This window comes from Arvicola amphibius, chromosome 4 (assembly GCF_903992535.2).
Source record: "Arvicola amphibius chromosome 4, mArvAmp1.2, whole genome shotgun sequence".
Classification (NCBI taxonomy): domain Eukaryota; kingdom Metazoa; phylum Chordata; class Mammalia; order Rodentia; family Cricetidae; genus Arvicola; species Arvicola amphibius.
In genome coordinates this window covers 145097700-145116817 of record NC_052050.1, presented here as the reverse complement: position 1 = coordinate 145116817, position 19118 = coordinate 145097700, and the positions used below count along the sequence as shown (strand labels likewise).

The 19118-nt window shown below is 39.5% G+C and overlaps 1 protein-coding gene across 1 annotated transcript in view; it reads right to left on the bottom strand.

Moving 5' to 3' along the window:
* The window catches only part of Hook3 (hook microtubule tethering protein 3), an 82549-nt gene that overhangs the window by 43110 nt on the left and 20321 nt on the right, over nt 1-19118 (bottom strand). The window contains exons 3-6 of the mRNA XM_038326036.1: nt 17326-17398; nt 14281-14331; nt 7939-8071; nt 2410-2477 (exon numbers count right to left, since the gene is read on the bottom strand). Of these exons, the coding sequence (XP_038181964.1) occupies nt 2410-2477; nt 7939-8071; nt 14281-14331; nt 17326-17398 (325 nt within the window). The remainder of the gene's footprint in view (nt 1-2409; nt 2478-7938; nt 8072-14280; nt 14332-17325; nt 17399-19118) is intronic.

The window sequence follows — 19118 nt, the reverse complement described above, 5'->3', positions numbered from 1 at the left end:
GTCTTAGCTTATTTTGCTTAACATGATGTCCTCTAGTTCTAACTCATGTTACCTTCTAATCCTTCTGTCTCTACGTCCTGACTTTAGAGAAGTGTATGCAACCCAGTCTGGTTTATGTCCCAGGGACAGAACCCAGGGTTTTGTGTATGTAAGACAAGCAATCCACCAACTCAGTGATCCCCAGTCCTATCATTGGTTTAACCAATTTCCTTCTCTATTTAACCTAGATTTCATAACTTACTCCTCAGTGACTTTCACTATCATTCTTCTGACCTCATTATTTTTATCCAGCAAATATCTTAATTCAAGGTCAGTCCAACTACTTTTCTGCCCATATATCCTGACTAGTTAAATGCTGAGAGGAGACAAAACAATATTTTAGAAAAAAACCAAAAGAGAAAACAACCAAACAAAAACCAACAAAAGTGGTATTACTTTAAATGTTTCTAATCTCCACCAAACTTCAATTGCCTGAAAGTAAATAAATGCTTCCCAGCCAGGTACCTGTTTATCCTCTTTAGATTCTCTTAACTTTTCCCCTACTACTTACTACATGATATATATGAGTGTTTGTCTACATGTACGTCTGTGCGTCACATGCATTCCTGTTACTTATGGATCCCCCTAGGACTACAGTTTCAGACAGTTTTGAGCCATCACAGGAGTGCTGGGAATCAAACCCAGGTCCTGCAGAAGAGCTCTTAACCACACAGCCATCTCCTTAGCCCCTTTCAATCCTTTTCTAATTCTCATCCTGCTTAACTCCTTGATTCTATAAAATCCCACTTCCAGGTGAGATTTTTTTCTATGGCCCAATCTACAAAACCAGTAGCACTTCCTCCCCTTCTTCACCATAGGAAATTCTTCCTATCCAAAGCCACTATGGCTACTTATGTTCTTCATGTTGTCTCTTACAAGCTCCCTCAAAGCCCTGTTCAATGTATTACCAGTCTTCTTGTTTATAAAACCCTCAGTCGGGTGGTGATGGTGCACACCTTTAATCCCAACACATGAAAGAGGTAGGTAGATCTCTGAGTTTGAGGCTAGCCTGGTCTACAGAGTGAGTTCCAGGACAGCCAGTGCTACAAATAGAAACCCTGTCTCATAAAAGAACAAAAAACAAAACCCAAAACTATTAACCTTGATCTCCTTTTCTTGTGTGCTCTTCCTATCAACATCTAACTAGTAAAAAAGACTCCTTGAATAGCATTCTTGGGGCTGAGACATAGCTCCCTAGTAGAGCATACTCGAGGACCTGGGTTTGATCTCTGCCATCTGCTACCCCAGGCCCCCGAATCACTAAACTTCAAGTGATACTTCTCTAAAACATATAACAGCAATGGCCAACAAAGGCATAAAAGGATGCTCATTATTACCAGTCACTATGGAAATACAAAACAAGCAAACAAACATAGTAAATACAAAGTATTACTTATACTTACCAGGAAAGCAATCCCATAATTCCATTTTTGGATAGAGGCTCTTTCAGATCACAATGGGGTAATATACCCAATACCTAGTTTCCTAAGTTAAAAATGGATTGAACACATCTAACCTACTAGATAAACAGATTCACAACATGCCACTCTTGAATATTGCTAACCTTTATGACTAAGTAGCTAGAATTCAGAAAATGCAGCACACTGCATTTTTCCTCTCCCTGGACTTTCTCCCCTCTCTGCAGGGTCTCACTTAGGCTGACCTTGAATTTGTGGGCCCTTTATTTCTCCCTCCTGAGTGCTAAAATGATAGACATTCACCAGCATGACCAGCAGGTCTTGCTTTCCGTTTGCTTGTTGGACTCATCTCTCTTCTTACTGCACCTCATCCTTCCAAGTCCAGTCTCACTCCTCTGAGTGGCCTTATTTAATGTCCCCCAAAGCTGTTCCCTGTTCTATATTCTTTCCCCACTCCACGGTACTTTTAAAACAATATGAATTCTTTGTGACTGTTTTCTCCCTGAGACTCTCAGAGGGAGACACACTATCAGAGAGCATATCTTAGTATTCTTAGTAGCTGCTACAGTCGCTAGTGAACATTGGGTTTGAACTGTTTGCTAAATGAATAAATTCAATACCCACACAAAAGATACAATGTACTTAAAACTTAATTAGAATACAGGTTACACATAATAAAAAGAGATTTTTTTTTTTTTTGGTTTGGTTTGGTTTTTCAAAACAGGGCTTCTCTTTGTAACAACCCTGACTGTCCTGGAACTCAATCTGTAGGCCAGGCTAGGCTTGAACTGACAGAGATTCACCTGCTTCTGCCTTCCAAGTGCTGGGATTAAAGTTGTGCACTACCACTGCCCAACAAAAATAGAATTATTTCTTAAAACCATTATCTCTCTTGCCTAAGCTCTTCTTTTCTCCTTTGTCACGAATGAGTGCAGAGCTCTAATCAACGTACCTCTTGAATGGCTGTCATGACAACATGCTGAACAGATTCCTCCATCATCATAATGGCTTGAATGTACTCTGAAAACAAGAATAACCTGGAATGTCACTGTTCAAGTTAAAAGACGGTCAAGACTTGAAGTTTAATACTCTATAAACCCTCGCAAGCAGTTTTCTGTGTTCAGATTCTTCCTCAGAATCCCCTGTTCATGGCTACTCTGCCCCAAATATATGCCATAGGTAAGCAAAGTCTGAACACTGAACAGCACTGTTTCCCAAAGATATTCTGTTCTTGCTTCACATGTGTTTATTTGGTTGAGACTGGGTCTTGTAGCTGCCTTCCACTCACTTTGAATCCTAGGTTAGCCTTGAACTTGTGATCTTCCTGCCTTATCTCTCAGAGCACTTGGATTATGGGGATCTATGGTCACACTTGGCTCCTCTCACCTCTTCCTGCAAAGCTGATGCTGTAGGTAAAGGTCGTGGAACGGAGCTTCAGCATGAGTGCACATCAGAGTAAGTCAGGCCCAAAGTCAGGGCAAAAAAGAACCATATCACCTTTTCTACACTCTGAAAGTTGACTTTTTGATTATCCTTTGTTACATTGTAAAAATACTCTGGTCTTATGTGACATCAAAGCACTAAGTTATATAAATTCTCAAGTTTGTTTACTATAGAAAGAAATAACTAAAACAAATTTAAGACGGACACTGAACCCGTAATCGAGCTACTATATACTCCTGGGCTTTAAACTACTATCCTGTATCTTTATATGAAAAGAAGAACCACATTTTCTCATTTTCACCCAGGCCCAAACCAGGAGGGTCTCAGTAAAGTCACCCTAGAAGTAATAACTTTTTCCTTTGACACAGCCCTGTTAATAGTTTTCATTATTTCCAGATCCAAAAATGGATGACAGAAGTATTAAATAAATGGACATGACAGGCACCCTAAAGTTAATGTACAGAGGCTCTTACGCATGAAATGTACACCATTACCATTAGACCTATCTACTGGATGCTGAACATAAGCCTCTCCCCAGCAGATAACCTGGTTTTTGTTTTAAGTATTTAACAACACCATTGTGATACATGACATCAAACACAAGAACTAGCAAATCTAGGATGATTGTCAGGTCCTCAATATCAAAGACTATGAATGAACATGGAAGAGAAGACACCGTGGCACTGGTATGGGGAAGGGAGGCTTAATGGCAACTACTGGAAATGAAGTGAGCAACAGTAAAAAGAGGTCAGGACATTAGTAGGTATGAGAGGGGAAGCGTTAGTTAAGAAGCGGTGTTGCCACGTCAAGGCCCTTCCCCGCGAACACCGTAAAGCACTAAATGATAAGATGGTGATGACAGCTAAATTAATACGCACTACTTTAAACCTTAAAGTTAAAAATATAATTATGTATGATTATTTGGTACATACCCGTGAGGCAGTGCTAGAGAATGAGGCATACAATGTAAGGAGGCTTACCCTCAATTTTATCTGTTCCAAATTTTTTTAGTATGATTTAATACAAAGAATTGAAGGCTTAAAGGCTGAAGAAATATGTTTTCCCACCCTGTGTCTAGCCCATTCATTACAATTAAGAAATTTGGCAAATTCTGTAATATTGGTAAGTCCTAACCTAATCTACAAAGGTAATTTTGTTCTGCTATTGTCTAGTAGAGTAGCAGACTGAAGGCAGACACCAGGGCTGCTGAGACGGCTCAGTAAGGAAAGGTGCTTGCCAAGCATGTCGGGGGCTGCACTTTGACCCCAGGGTCCAGAGCGGAAAGAACTAACTGACTTTCACAAAATGCCCACTGACCTCCACATGCACTCCATGGCTCAAGTTATGCTCCCCATAAATAAATGTCAAAAAAAAAAAAAACTCAGGCAGTGATGGTGCACAGTTTTAATCCCAGCATTCTGGAGGCAGAGGCATATGGATCTCTGTGAGTTCAAGGCCAGCCTGGTCTATAGAGCAAGTTCTAGGACAGCCAAAGCTGATGATGCTTCACAGAGAAACCCTGACTCAGAAAACCAAAAAAAAAAAAAAAAAAAAAAAAAGTTAAAGAAAAATCCAGCCACCCCCCTGACAAACCCCAAATACACAGTTGATGTTATTATCAGTGTGCCTTCTACTATTTTTTTAATGATTTCTTCTCTTTTAGTTTTTTAAAGAAAACAAACTTTTTTTCATTTTATACACAAATCGCAGTTTCCACTCCCTCCCCTCCTCCTATTCCCTCTGTACACCCCCACCCAGCCCCCATCCACTCCTCAGAGACAGTAAGGTGCATTGCTGTGGGGAAGGTCCAAGGCCCTCCCTACTGTATCTAAGCCGAGCAAGGTAGCATCCAAAGAGAATAGGTTCCCAAAAAGCCAGTACATGCAGTAGGGATAAATCCTGGTCTCATTGTCAGTGGCCCCTCAGTCTGCCCCAGCCATGCACTGTCACTCACACTCAGAGGCCTAGTTTGGACCTATGCTGGTTCCTTCCCTGTCTGGCTGGAGCTGGAGCTCCTATTAGCTCCAGCCCCATCATGGACCTGACCTCTTTGCTAATATTCTCACTCCTCCCACTCTTCAGCTAGACTTCAGGAGCTCAGCCCAGTGCTCCGCTGTGGTGTGCCTTCTACCATTAATCTGTCTTAAAATTTACCACTAGTTTATTTGCCCCAATTAGAGGTCAAAAAAGACAAACAAATACATATAGTCAAGCTCTCATCAACTGCTTTTAAATTTTCCAATTGGAAACAATGGCTAAATACAAAGCAAATGTGGACACAGTTTCACTCAGTCTTCATAACTAAGAGATTTTGGAGATAAGGACAAAGGAGGAGACTATCTCATCCACAGGCAGGCAGTCGATTACTGAAGCATACTTCTGAGAGCCCCTACTCTATCTACCTACACAATGCATTCACAGTGACGATGATTAACAATTACATGATTCTTAGCTCTCTACTGTATTCTTGAACCCAGAGAATACTGCAAATCTGGGTGAGAGATTAAGAATCCTGTTCAACTGAAACCTTCTTCCTGTCTAGCTTTTATAATGCTTTTAGAATGTGCTTTACAGAGCTGTTTTAACCAGCTGTGAACTCTGCTAATAATATCACCTCGCCAGACAAGATGTGATCACTGGCGCAACAGTGGCCTGAGTGTTACGAGAGTAATCAACCATTTTTTATCTGAATTTTAGCCCTGCTCCACAGTAGGAAATCATATTTGGTATGGTGATTCTGGTCGAAAGTCCATGGCTGGGGAGGCCACATAGTCCCTGGAGGGGGTGATCTCACTACTGTTATTTTGCTATATGAAAATGATGTCATACAGTCATCTGAATATTTACGATTATACATCTACATTAGTGCTGTTCTCACTCTTGGTCAGAAAAAGCTTCTGTTTTCAGTGGGCAGTGATTAATACATAGACTCACAAGTGGGTAAGTGGCTGAGAGTGCTCAGTCCTAAAATGAGACCTCCGTATCGTCCGTCTAGGGCTCCAGGAACAGTAAGCACTAGGAAAGAGTGCTGTGAAGTGCTATCTTCTGGACACAACACGGCTCATGAACCCACACCAATAGTGGCTATCTGGATTAGATGGGGGCTATCAATGTGCCATCGCTTAAAAATTTTTTTGTAAAAGAAATCCAGTTTAAGTAAAGCAATTCTAAAAATGGGAGTTCGTTAGTGAGGTGAAGGGAAAGCCCTAAAGCCTATACTTGACTATTAAACTTATTCACTACTAGAATATGAAAAAAGTATAAAAAAAACAAGTAAACAGAAACTTATTGCATTATCAAGTGTGAAGGAGAAAAGAGTGAATGGGGTAGGGAAGCTCTGAACTAAAAAACAAAACACTCAAAAACTTAATACAATTACAAAATACTAAAAATACATTATTACCCATGTATCAAAGGTGGTATTCAAGTAATTTTAACAATGCCACAAACTGGAGTTGCTATACACATAAAAACACTGCACTTTTTCCAATATCTGCAATCTGAATTTAACTTACTAAGAACTTACTAACTTCTCTAAGTCTAATTAATGGTTTTACTAATTTACCATCCATATATGGTAAATTATGACTTGAGTATGACTTAACCCATAAATTCCACCTAATAAGTGACATTTTAAAAATTTGCTAGCAATGGAAAATTAGTTTTCTATTTTCTGGGTATATTAAACCATACTGAAGGATAGGTTCCATGCCCAGCACCATTGGTGCACCGGACTGAGCTCCCAAGGTCCAAATGAGGAGCAGAAGGAGGGAGAACATGAGAAAGGAAGTCTGGACTGCGAGGAGTGTTCCCACCCACTGAGATGGTGGGGCTGATCTATTCGGAGCTTACCAAGCCCAGCTGGACTGGGACTGAAAAAGCATGAGATAAAACCAGTCTCCCTGAACATGGCAGACAATGAGGGCTGCTGAGAAGCCAAGGACAATGACACTGGAGTTGGATCCTACTATGCATACTGGCTTTGGAGGGGCCTGGCCTGTTTGGATGCTCACCTTCCTGGACCTGGATGGAGGGGGGAGGAACTTGGGACTTCCCACAGGGCAGGGAACCCTTACTGCTCTCTGAACAGGAGAGGGAGGGGGAGTGGAGGGGGGAGGGGGTAAAGTGTGGCTATAAGAACTCGTAATATGAGCCAGGCGGTGGTGGTGCATGCCTTTAATCTCAGCATTCGGGAGGCAGAGGCAGGTGGATCTCTGTGAGGTCCAGGCCAACCTGGTCTACAAGAACTAGGTTCCAAAGCTACAGAGAAACCCTGTCTCAAAAAAACAAAACAAAACAAAACAAAAACCCCAAGAACTTGTAATATATAAGTAAAAGGGAATCATTGTTTCAAAACTATCTATATCTGCATATGTATTTTAAAAAAATATTTAAAAAAATCACATTTCTATGAAATTAACATTGTTTGAAACATTATTATGTACAAGATATTGGGATGATTTACATGTTTTGTTACTTAGACCCCCTAATAATCTTGTGAGGTAGGTACTAAATGTTCATTTACTAAGAATATGAAATAAAGATTAGATTTGCCCACTATCTCTCCATAGACTGTAAGCGTGCAACTATATTTGAACACAGGGTGACTGAACATTACAGTCTGTGTTCTTATTCTGAAGCACAGAAATATTTCCTAAGTTATCATTTTGCAAACTAAATTAATATTTTATCAATAAAGTAAATATCACCATTTGTAGTTAAAATGCATTAAAAAGAATGTATTGAGGTTGGGGATATAGCTCAATAGTGAAGTACATATTTAGTATGAACAAAGTCACCGGTTCCACAGCCAACATAAAAAAAGGAATAACAATATAAAAACTATTCAGTTATATATAGTTATATAGTCTTATAGAGAAAGGGATGGAATATGACCATAATCAAAATTATTGACTACCTTTTGGAACTCATTTAAACATGAAGGCAAAGCTGTAGAAGATGGGTAGCCATGGAAAGATGCCATTTATCCTGGTGCTTGACATACAAAGTATCAATATATATTACTTTCATTAGTTACCTTGCTTCTGTTCACAATTCACAGCACAGCCGAGAATGAGCTGGAGCATCCTTCCGAGCTCTGCTGCATCAGAATGCTCCCCAATAAGGTTCACATCAGGAAGGGTAAAATCATTAATCTGCTGTCCTAAAATCTGAATGGCGACAAAGAGATTATAATTACACTCATATTTATAGCACCAAATAAAATATTTAATAGAAATAGATTTGTTATCACTAGAAATTCACTGTCAAGGCCAGAGTTGTTCTGCCAACCTCACTCCCAATTTCTATTCTTATTTCCTACACCTTAATTACAACTATCATGCATCCTGGCAACTTAGTCCCTAATCTGGTACGTGGTATGTACACTGAACAAAAATCTATATACTATCAATCCTCCCTCTGTTCTAAGAAGCTTGGATGTTTGATCTATAATGAATTATAACCAGAATGGTCTAAACTAAAAAACAACCAAAACATTGGGATTAAAGGAAAATTAACACTACCAACAGTGAGAGTCCCCTTTGCTACCTTCATTTTGTCTCTAAAAATGTTCGTAGTAAGATACTCTTAACAGGAATGAGAATGGCAGATCCCTTTAATGGAGTATATGGTCCCAAATGAAATAACATATGCAAAGAAATGGGAATCTCTGTTGGGTAACCTGTCAGTGAAAGCCCCTAGGGAGGTAGACCAGTTGTTGGTTGAGCAGCCTACTTCCATCCTTAGCACCACATAAACCAGGTATGGTGGTCCAAGGGTGTAATCCCAGCAATCAGAAGGGCAGAGAAACAGAAGTTCAAGGTTACCCTTAGCTATACAGAAAAATACCATCAACTCAATTAAATTTAATTCCTCTCCTGTGTAGGTAAATCACTCTCCAGCAGTAATTAAAAACAGGAAAAAGGAACTGTTCTGGAGACCTCAAAAACAGCAGTTCTGTTTCTTGTCCTAGAGTCAGAGATGTACTTGGTTCCATCACAATTCTGTCCTCAATAGAGGCCTGAAACACCAAAAACGTTCAGAGGCACTGGTTTGTGTTCTGGTTTCTGGTTATCATTCTTCTAGGTTTACATAGTAACCTAAAGAGCACACTGCTTGGAAGCTAAGCATGATCAGGTGCTTCTCTGATCCTTGAAGCTGTGCCAAAATTCCAATTTAGCCACTAGGATGCGAAGGTGTTAATGAATACCTTGTGTGGGGACAACTGGCCTGACAAGCTCACTTCCCATGCCTCAACCCAGTTAGGCCTGATTACCTCCTAAACAGGGACTGTCAGTGGCAACCCTTTCTTGCTTCCTTTCTCTTAAGCTATCTTCTATATAAAGCTCCTTTCTAAAACTTCATCTTCTGTTGTCTGTGAAATTCATCTCTGAGTTCACAACACAAAGGACATAGAAGCCACTAACCTGGAGTAGCTTTAGTGGTGAGGGACCCTACTCCCCTAAGTAAAGTCACCTGAGTGAGAAAGGCCTCTCATATTTAAGGGCCTCCCCTCCCCTGCTTTTCTCCATTTCAAAAGGATATGTATCTTTTAAATGTAATGGAAATGTCTACTGGGAAGAAACTGAACAGAAAGGCTGCAAAATGAATAAAATAAAGATGTGCTCATGGGAATAAAAAATATAATAGGATGTTGCAATGGCTAAGCAAGAAAGGTATGCAGTTATCTCAGTAGATAAAACACACAAGAAAATTTGATTGAGAAATCAAAGAAATTTGAGTAATTAAAGGGTCAGCCCAGAAGTTTAAAGGTTCACTGTGAGTTCTACAGAATAGCCCAAGAAAAGAAAAGAAAAAAAAAGAAGTAGATTTGCTAAACGTGGGCCAAGCAAAATAAAGCAAAATCCATGATCAAAATTCACCTTGCATCAAAGCACATTTTCATGAACCTCTCCCTGCAACATAAAAGTCCGTGGAGAAAATGTGAGAGAAAGAGGAAGAGAAGTTCCCAGACTGAATACGAGAGGTAAAGACAGAACATAGCTTATTTACTATTCTCGTTGATTCTAATTAAGAATGAAAATGCTTATGCTTTATTGCAGGAATCTCAATACTGCCTCTGGGAGCATTCACAAAATAGAGGATATAGGTAACACTTTATTTTTTATTCAGGTTTTTTAAAACCCTGAATTTTAAAATGGACATCATCTAAAGGATTTGAGTCAGACTATGAACCTTTATAAATGTTTCTGTATGTACATTTATGTAAATATCTACAAAATTGCTACCATATTGTATATACAGTCCTAATAAAAACATTTTATGGTTGAATACTATTTGCCTAAATAAATATTTCAAACTTTCCTTGTTCCAAGACACGTGGCTAATTTTCAATTTTGCATCCTATAGAATAACATGGAGGTGGACAGCTCTTAAGTAGTTTTATTTTATTCTACTTTTTTGAGACATGAGTCACTAAGTTGCCCAGGTTGGCTTCAAATCCCTAGAATCAAGAAATTCTTCTGCTTTACCCTCCTGAGATGCTACACAGTTTAGAAAAATTCTGAAAATAAAGTTACTGTGTCAGGGTTGGAGTGGCTCAGCCTCAGGAGGTAGAATCAGGAGGATGAGAAGCTCAATGTCATCCTCGGCTACATACAGAGGTAGAGGCCAGTCTATCTACAGGAGATTCTGTTTTTTTATTTTAATACTGTTTCAAAAGATGTATATTTTACAAGTCTTTCAAGATAAACAAGGATTATACCTTCATGAAATATATGGAGCAAGGAAAAGACATGTAAAATAAATAAAGTAACTTAGAAAAATACATAATTACAAATAACAATGAATGGTGACGCTATAAAAGGAGCTTGGCAGTGAATCATGCAGTAGAGACTCATGAAGTAACACTGCAAAACAAACACCAATGCTCAACACCTCAGCCCTTCTCATCAGCACTTGGCAGATAACCTGGTATATATAAAAGCACACCAAGAAAGTTCCAAAGCTGCCTATCTCCTGCAGGGACGAGACTTACCTCCTCTCTGGGCACAATAAGCATAGCTGGGTCATGCTAACTGGGACATAGAATGATGCTGCAGACTCAAAGTCCAAAGCATTGCCAAGGAAAGTTTTGTGGAGTACGGTGGAGTAAGAGGGTGAGAAAAACACAAAGTGAAGAGGTATCAGAGCCTGGGTTTCTCACTGTGAAGTACTGATGGCAGCACTCCATCTGGTCAGAGTGCAGCACCAAACTACAGTGACATGTAGAGAAATAGTTCCTAAAATATCACCATCATCTTTTCTGACATAAATTTTCTATTTCCTTTCCACTTGATACTTTTTTGAGAAAATTATAATTTTAATTTTCAAAATTAGCAAATATGACGCTTAGGGCAAAAATGATTACTTCTTATAATCCCCAAAGATCTAGTAAATATTATTTCTTAGTATCCTTACAGGTAACTTCTGGCCAATGAACAAGAAAGTCACCCAAGGGGCTGGAGAGATGGCTCAGAGGTTAAGAGCACTGACTGCTCTTCCAGAGGTCCTGAGTTCAAGTCCCAGCAACCACATGGTGGCTCACAACCATCCGTAATGAGATCTGGTGCCCTCTTCTGGCAAGTAGGCATACATGGAGGCTGAACACTGTGTATATGATAAATAAATAAATCTAAAAAAAAAAAGTCACCCAAACAGTTATGGTGTTTTGCGCACTTGTTCAAGATGTCTAATAACCCAAGTGCTCATTTATATATTTTAAATATCACAATTTTCTTGAAAATTAATGCTGCTTTTTAAATTATTTGAGATAATTACAAAATTAACTGTCCACTATAATATAGCATTGCAGGTGGTTGGAATTGAACAATGACTCTGTCAGGTCTGGCCCCAACCTTGTTTCATAACTAATAATATAAAGGGATGAGCCAACAAAATAAATCTGCGTAAGACAAGACTGTAGACTGATCCTGTAAGAGTGAACCACGCAAGTTGAGCCTGGTGCTACAAGCCTTCAATGCCAGCTGCTTGAGAGATTGGTGCAGAAGTATATCAAGTTCAAAGCCTGCCTGGGCTAAAGGTCAAGGCAACTGAGGACAAATTAACGAAACCCTCTTATCTAAAAAACAAAACAAAATAAAAAAAACAGAGGGCTGGGGGTATAGCCCAGTGTGAGCACATCTGCCTAGCAGAACAGCACAAACAACCCAAAGAAACATGGAGGACTTAAAATGGAAATTAATGTAATCTCTGCTTTTCTCCTTTTACAATCGTCCTGACTTGACAGAACTACACCACAGTGAAAAAAGTAAAATTGCTCACCAGTTCGTGTTTTAGCAGTCTAAACTAAGGACAAACTAAGGACAACTTAGTTATGTGTGGTCACAGAAGAGCTGAAGACCTTCATTTTGAAGGTCTAATTGATTTCGCTGATGATAATATTAAAGGACATCCCAGTACTCAGAAGGTGGAGGCAGAAATATCAAAAGTTCAAGGTCAACCTCAGCTACATATTGAGCTTGAGGCTAGCCTGGCCTATGTGAAACTCTATCTTGAAAACAAACAAACAAGTCATCAGACAGGACATGATGGCTTATACCTAGTATACCGGCATAAGAGAAGTGGGGCAGGAGAACTGTCCATGTGTTGGAGGCTAGCCTGGGTGAAGTGAGGGAGTGTCTCCTGAGCCAAGAGCATCCAGCTGCACCTTCATGCAGAAAAGATCATCCAGCTGAGCTTGTTGATGACTTAGACTCCGGAATAGGGGCATGAGAAGGCAAAAGAGTCTCACCTGAGTAGCCAGCTATTTCCTACCACCTACTGTATGCAACTCTACCTTAACTGCACATGATGTCAGAGAGGGGTAGTATATATAGGGCAAGAAAGACTATATCTATGTGGCTGTGGCGAAGCCCCCTCCCTGCTGGGTAAAGGATTTTCGGGTGTGGCATGTTTTCGCAGCAGGGAGGGAAGCCCCCACATCCCTTTAGTAATCCTTTACCTATGTTCTCTGTAAGGAAGCACAATAAACTCATTGGTTTCTAAAGAGTGAACTTTGGTGGAATTGTGTCTCCATTTGTCATTGGGACTTTAAGAAAAGGGGTAGATGTTGCTTACATCTCTCCCTGGAAGGAATTTTAGTAACGTTGGGCTATAAAGTGAGTTTCTGGACAACCTGTATTAGAGTAAGTAAGCCTTTCTGAAAACCCATGGAAAGGACTACAGAATGATACCAAAGTTTGAGACTTGCATTCTAGGCTGGATGTGATGGAATGGTGATTCTCAGCCTTCCTGATGCTGTGACCCTTACATACAGTTCCTCATGTTGGGTGACGACCCCCAAACATAAAATTATTTAATTGCTACTTCATATCTGTAATTTTGTTATGAACTGTAATGTAATGTAATGCAGGATTATCTGATATCTGACTCCTCTGGAGTCGAGACTCACAAGCTAAGAACCACTGTGATAAAATCCCTCACTAAGATGGACAAGACAGACAGTACATATATAAATATGGGTATCTTGCTTGCAGGGAAAAAATGCCAAGAAAAAGCCGGGCGGTGGTGGCGCACGCCTTTAATCCCAGCACTCGGGAGGCAGAGGCAGGCGGATCTCTGTGAGTTCGAGGCCAGCCTGGTCTACAAGAGCTAGTTCCAGGACAGGCTCTAAAAAAGCTACAGAGAAACCCTGTCTTGAAAAACCAAAAAAAAAAAAAAAAAAAAAAAAAAAAAAAAAAATGCCAAGAAAAGAACACATATTTCTGGGGAATGTTATGTCCTATCGACATCTGTGATGATGAAATGAATTAGTTCTGCTGCGTGAGTATCTCCCCAGCAATGCCTATGTTCTGAAATATCTGAAGGATGAGGTGAGATCAACTAGAGTTCAGTAGGTAGCTGCTGAATAAAAGACAAGTAGCAGGGCCAATCACAATGCTCCAAATGAGCTCTAAACTACCTTGACAAGTAAAGGAAGAAAAGATGGTGCAGTATAAAACAAAATTTAATATACTTTACTAACCATGTACAAGCTACTCATAGCAATGAAAACTATTGATATGTTTACCACCTAAGAGATAACTGGTTATTTGAACCAGCACCCTCAAAGCTGCAAAAGGGGAGAGAGAACCTATTAATTTTGACATTTTTTTTCTTAAGCTTGAAACTATGAAAAATTTAAACCACTGTAATATTTCCAAGTAGAGGGGCTGGAGAGATGGCTCAGAGGTTAAGAGCACTGGCTGCTTTTCCAGAGGTCCTGAGTTCAATTCCCAGAAACTACATGGTGGCTCACAACCATCTACAATGAGATCTGGTGCCCTCTTCTGGCCTGCAGGCATACATGGAGGCAGAACACTATACATAATAAAATAAATTTAAAAATTGCCAAGTAGAATGAGAAAAAAGATCTTACCTCATGATTGTAATCCAAGATTCCTTTTAAAATTTTCTTTAAATTACTTATCTGTTTAGAGAGAGAGAAAAAAAAATGTGGGTGAAAGGCAAGCACAGATCAAAGTACAGAGTAACATAAAAAACTCAAGTGAATCACAGAGCAAGTACAAGCTAAGTATTCCCAGACCACAACTCTGAAGTCTGAAGTGGGCCAAACTCCAAAAACTTTTCAACAGCATGTTGGTACTTTAAACCATTTGGACTTTGGAGCATTTCAGATTTCAGATCTTGAGATTAGTAATGTTCAACTGGTCAAGTTTATGCAACTTCTCTAAACAAACAAACAAACAAACAAACAAACAAACTCTAAATTTCCCCTAAAAATTTCTTCTGAAATCTGAAACACTTCTGGCTCAATTCCCATAATGGATATTTAAACTGTATGAAAAATAAAACTTAATAGGCTTTTTGAAGTAACAACATCAGAAAAAGATTATTGCTTAGTGATAACACTATGGGGAAATAAATAACCTAACAGATTATACAGACTGATGATAAACAAAGGAAATAAATGTATTATTCTTAAAGACCTGAACTTAAATTTGTGCTATTTTCTCTATCTTAAGAGTATTAAACAGAAACTACTGCCAAAATTATCCTTGGAATTCTGTTTAAAAAATTAAAAATTAATTTATACATATGGGTGTGTTGCTTGCATGCATGTTGGCTCTCCTGGAACTGGAGTTACACAGAGTTGTAATCTGCTATGGAAGTCTGGGGAATTGAACCCGAGTCCTCTGGAAGAACAGCAGTGCTCTTAACTGCTGCGCCATCTCTCCAGCCCCTTGGTGGTCTTAATCCAGGAAATAATCTCCAAATTCCTCCATCATTAAGAAAAAGCTGTTTTTTGTTTGTTTGTTTGCTTGTTTGAGCTGAATACCAAACAAAGTAAATAAATAATTATGACCCAGGCAGCACAAGCCTTTAATTCCAGCACTCTGGAGGCAGAGGCAGGCGGGGATGCTCAAGGTCAGCCTGGTCTACAAAGTGAGTTCCAAGACAGCCGGGGGTAAACATGAAAACCCTGTCTCAACCCCCTCCCACAAAAAATTACTATTGTATCCTGAAATACTAAAACAGACTAATATTAAGTATTGCAAAAAACACTAGTGCTTTAAGGAGGACCACAGATAAGAGGAAGAATTTTATGGTGTCTTAGGGTATTAACTCACTCCAGAACTTAAATTCACGAGCTATTTTTATCTGAAAAAAATGAGAGGCAGATTAAAAACTGATTATTTGATTAAAAACTCTTAAATTCAGCCGGGTGGTGGTGGCACACGCCTTTAATCCCAGCACGGAGGCAGAGGCAGGCGGATCTCTGAGTTCGAGGCCAGCCTGGTCTACAAGAGCTAGTTCCAGGACAGGCTCTAGAAACTACAGGGAAACCCTGTCTCGAAAAACAAAAAACAAAAAACAAAACAAAACAAAAACCTTAAGTTCTCAGCTGCTTTTGACCCTCCTCATACAGTTAAATTTGCACTGGATTAAATGTGCCATATCCTGCCAATGATCCTTGTGATCTGGTTGAATTTGTTCAATGTTAGTACTTAGTACATTAGTTACATCTCTTCCTTATATAAACTGTTTTGGATTTAGGATTGATGATGCTCAACCTGTAGCTGGGCACACAATACATCCTAGAACAAAAAGATAATACAGTTTGAGGCTAACAAATGAAAGAAGCTGAAATACTTAGTTGTAACTTTCTGGCTTAAAACATTTTTTAAAAGATTTATTTTATGTGTATGAGTGTTCTGCTTACATGTAAATATGTATGAGCATCATGTGTGTGTGCCTGGTGTTCTTCAAAGTCAGAAAAGGCTACAGGATCTTCAGAATGGGAGTTACAGATGGCTTTGAGCCACATGTGAACTGCTGGTTCTGTAATCTAGGTCCTTGCAAGAGTAACAAGTGTAACAAGTGCTCTGCTACTAACTGCTGAGCAAGCTCTCCAGCCCCTAAAAACATTTAAGAGAGAAATAAACTGAAAAGTTGCTTATTTTTAAAAAACAATAAAACAAGCATGGTGTGCTTGTTTATATGCCTGCTAATCCAAGAGGTAAAGGCAGGAAACTGTGACCTCAAGGCAGATTTAGGCTGTACAGCAAACTATCTAAAAACCAAAACAAAGCCAAAAAAAGACAGTATCATAAATAAACATTTTGCACTTCTGAAAAAAAATGTATTTGGAAAATATATCATTTATTTCCTATTTGCTCTTCTAAGCTGTTAATTTGTCATACTTCCAACACCTGAAAGTGGAACACCTTAAAACTGATACAGTCATTTAAGACAGTGGTTTTCCCCATGGCAAAAGGTTACATTATTATTTTAACCAATGGCATATACAGTTGAGGAAGTGATTAGTAGAAAGGTTCCTGCACTTGTCACAGAGTAACTGGTGGAGCTGCAGTGTGAACACAGGCTCCCTGACCCAAAGTCCAGCCACTAATAGGCTTTACGGACTTACAGTACAGCATATCCTGGCAGGCAGTGTGTCAAGTTACTACTATCTTTAATTCCATATTATTTTGCTATAGGCTTCCTAAATAACCTTCTAATCTTACTGGAAATATTAGATAAAAACCCAAGTATTATAAATGTGGTGGTTTGAAAGAAACGACCCAGGGAGTGGCATGATTAGAAGGTGTGGCTTTGCTGGACTAGGTGTAGCCTTGTTGGAAGAAATGTGTCACTGTGGTGGTGGATACTGAGGTCTCCTTTGCTCAAGCTATGCTTAGAGTGGCAACAGTTGCTTCCTGTTGCTTGTTGATCAAGATGAAGCTACCTCTCCAGCACCATGTCCACCTGCATGATGTCTTGCTTCCCAACATGGACTATACCTCTGAAGCTGAAAGCCAGCACCAATTGAATGCTTTCCTTTATAAGAGTTGCTCTGGTCATGGTGTCGCTTTACAGCAATAGAAAACCTAAGAAAGCAATAGTAAACACTAACACAAACATTTAAAGATTTAACAGTTGTTAACAAAAAAAGAAATACCTTTAACCTCCAATTGTCTCCCACTTCAGTTTTGATTCTGTTTAGCCAATTATCATCGAAATATGCAGGATCTCTGCAAATAAAGAAAAGCTGGATTAAGATCGTGTAGTTGTCATGCTTACAAAACACCCAATCCCATCTCATGTCATCATTTAAGTGAGCCATAAAATATGTATATATGTATATGCCACATGCCAGCATTAAATAATCCATGAGACCAGATGTAACACACATTTTCTAAAATCAGTTTGATTAGTTTTGGTAATAAATTAGGTATATAAGATATATTACAACATGGATACTTAAAAAACTAAAATATACATTATTAATATATAGTTAATATATTCTAAAAGTGAGTTATAGCTGAGTAAACAGAACTAGAATTGTTAATAGCATAAACTATCCAAAGCCAGTCAAAACCAATGTGCTTTTTTTCTTTAAATTAAGAATGTTTTAAATACAATCTTTTCTCATTTTTCATAGCTCCTTCCCACTCCTCCCATCCCAATCTTCCCCCCACCCCTCTTCCCCTCCAATCCTCAGAAAGGGTGAGACTTCTTATGGGGAGTCAACAAAGTCTAACACTTCACTTTGAGGCAAGACCAAGGTCCCACCCCCCCCCCATGTCTAGGCTGAACAAGAAATCCCTCCAAAGAGAATGTGCTCCAAGATGCCAGTTCAAGCATTCGGGACAAATCCTGGTCCCACTGCCAGTGGCCCCACAGACTGCCCAAGCCTCACAACTGTCCCCCACATTCAGTGGCCCTAGTTTGTTTCTATGCAGGTTCCCCCTCTATCAGTCCAGAGTCAGTGAGCTCCCACTAGCACAGGTGAGCTGTTTCTATGTATCACCATCATGGTCTTGACCCCTTTGCTCATATGATCACTCTTTCCTCTCTTGGACTGGTCTCTAGCAGTTTGGCCCAGTGGAGCTCTGTATCTGCTTTCATCAGTTGCTAGATGAAGGCTCTATGTGGACATTAATGAAGTCATCAATCTGATTACAGGGCCAGGCCAGTTTTGGTCCCCTCTCCACCACTGTTTAGTCTTAGCTGGGTCATCCTTGTGGATTTCTGGGAATTACCCTACTGCCATGTTTCTCATTAGCCCTTTGATGGTACCCTCAATCAAGATATCTCTTTCCTGGCTCTCCTTCTGTGTCCTTCCTCATCTTGAGCATACTGGTTTCCTCATGTTCTCCTTGCCCCTCCCCATCTTTTCTCCCCCTCTCCTACCCTCCTTTCTCACCACCACCATATTCCCAATTTTTTTTTTCAGGAGATCTTGTCTGTTTCCCCTTCCCAGGGAGAATCCATGTACGCTTATGTAAGAGAAACAGAAGGGTTCTCCTTGTTACCTAGCTTCTCTGGGGTTGTGGACTATAGGTTGGTTATCCTTTGCTTTGCATCTAATATCCACTTATTAATACATACCATGTTTGTCTATCTGGGTCTGGGTTACCTCATTCAGGATGCTTTTTTCCCCTAGTTCCAGCCATTTGCAAGCAAATTTCAAGATGTCATTTTTTTTCACCGCTGAGAAGTATTTCACTGTGTAAATGTACCACATTTTCTTTATCCATTCTTCAGTTGAGGGGCACCTAGGTTGTTTCCAGGTCCTGACTATCATGAATAATGCTGCTATGAACATAGCTGAGCAAATGTCCTTGTGGTATGAGTGTGCATCCTTTGGTATATGCCCAAGAGTAGTATTGCTGGGTCTTGAGGTAGATTGATTTCCAATTTTCTAAGAAACTGCCACACTTATTTCTAAAGTGGCTATACAGGTTAGGT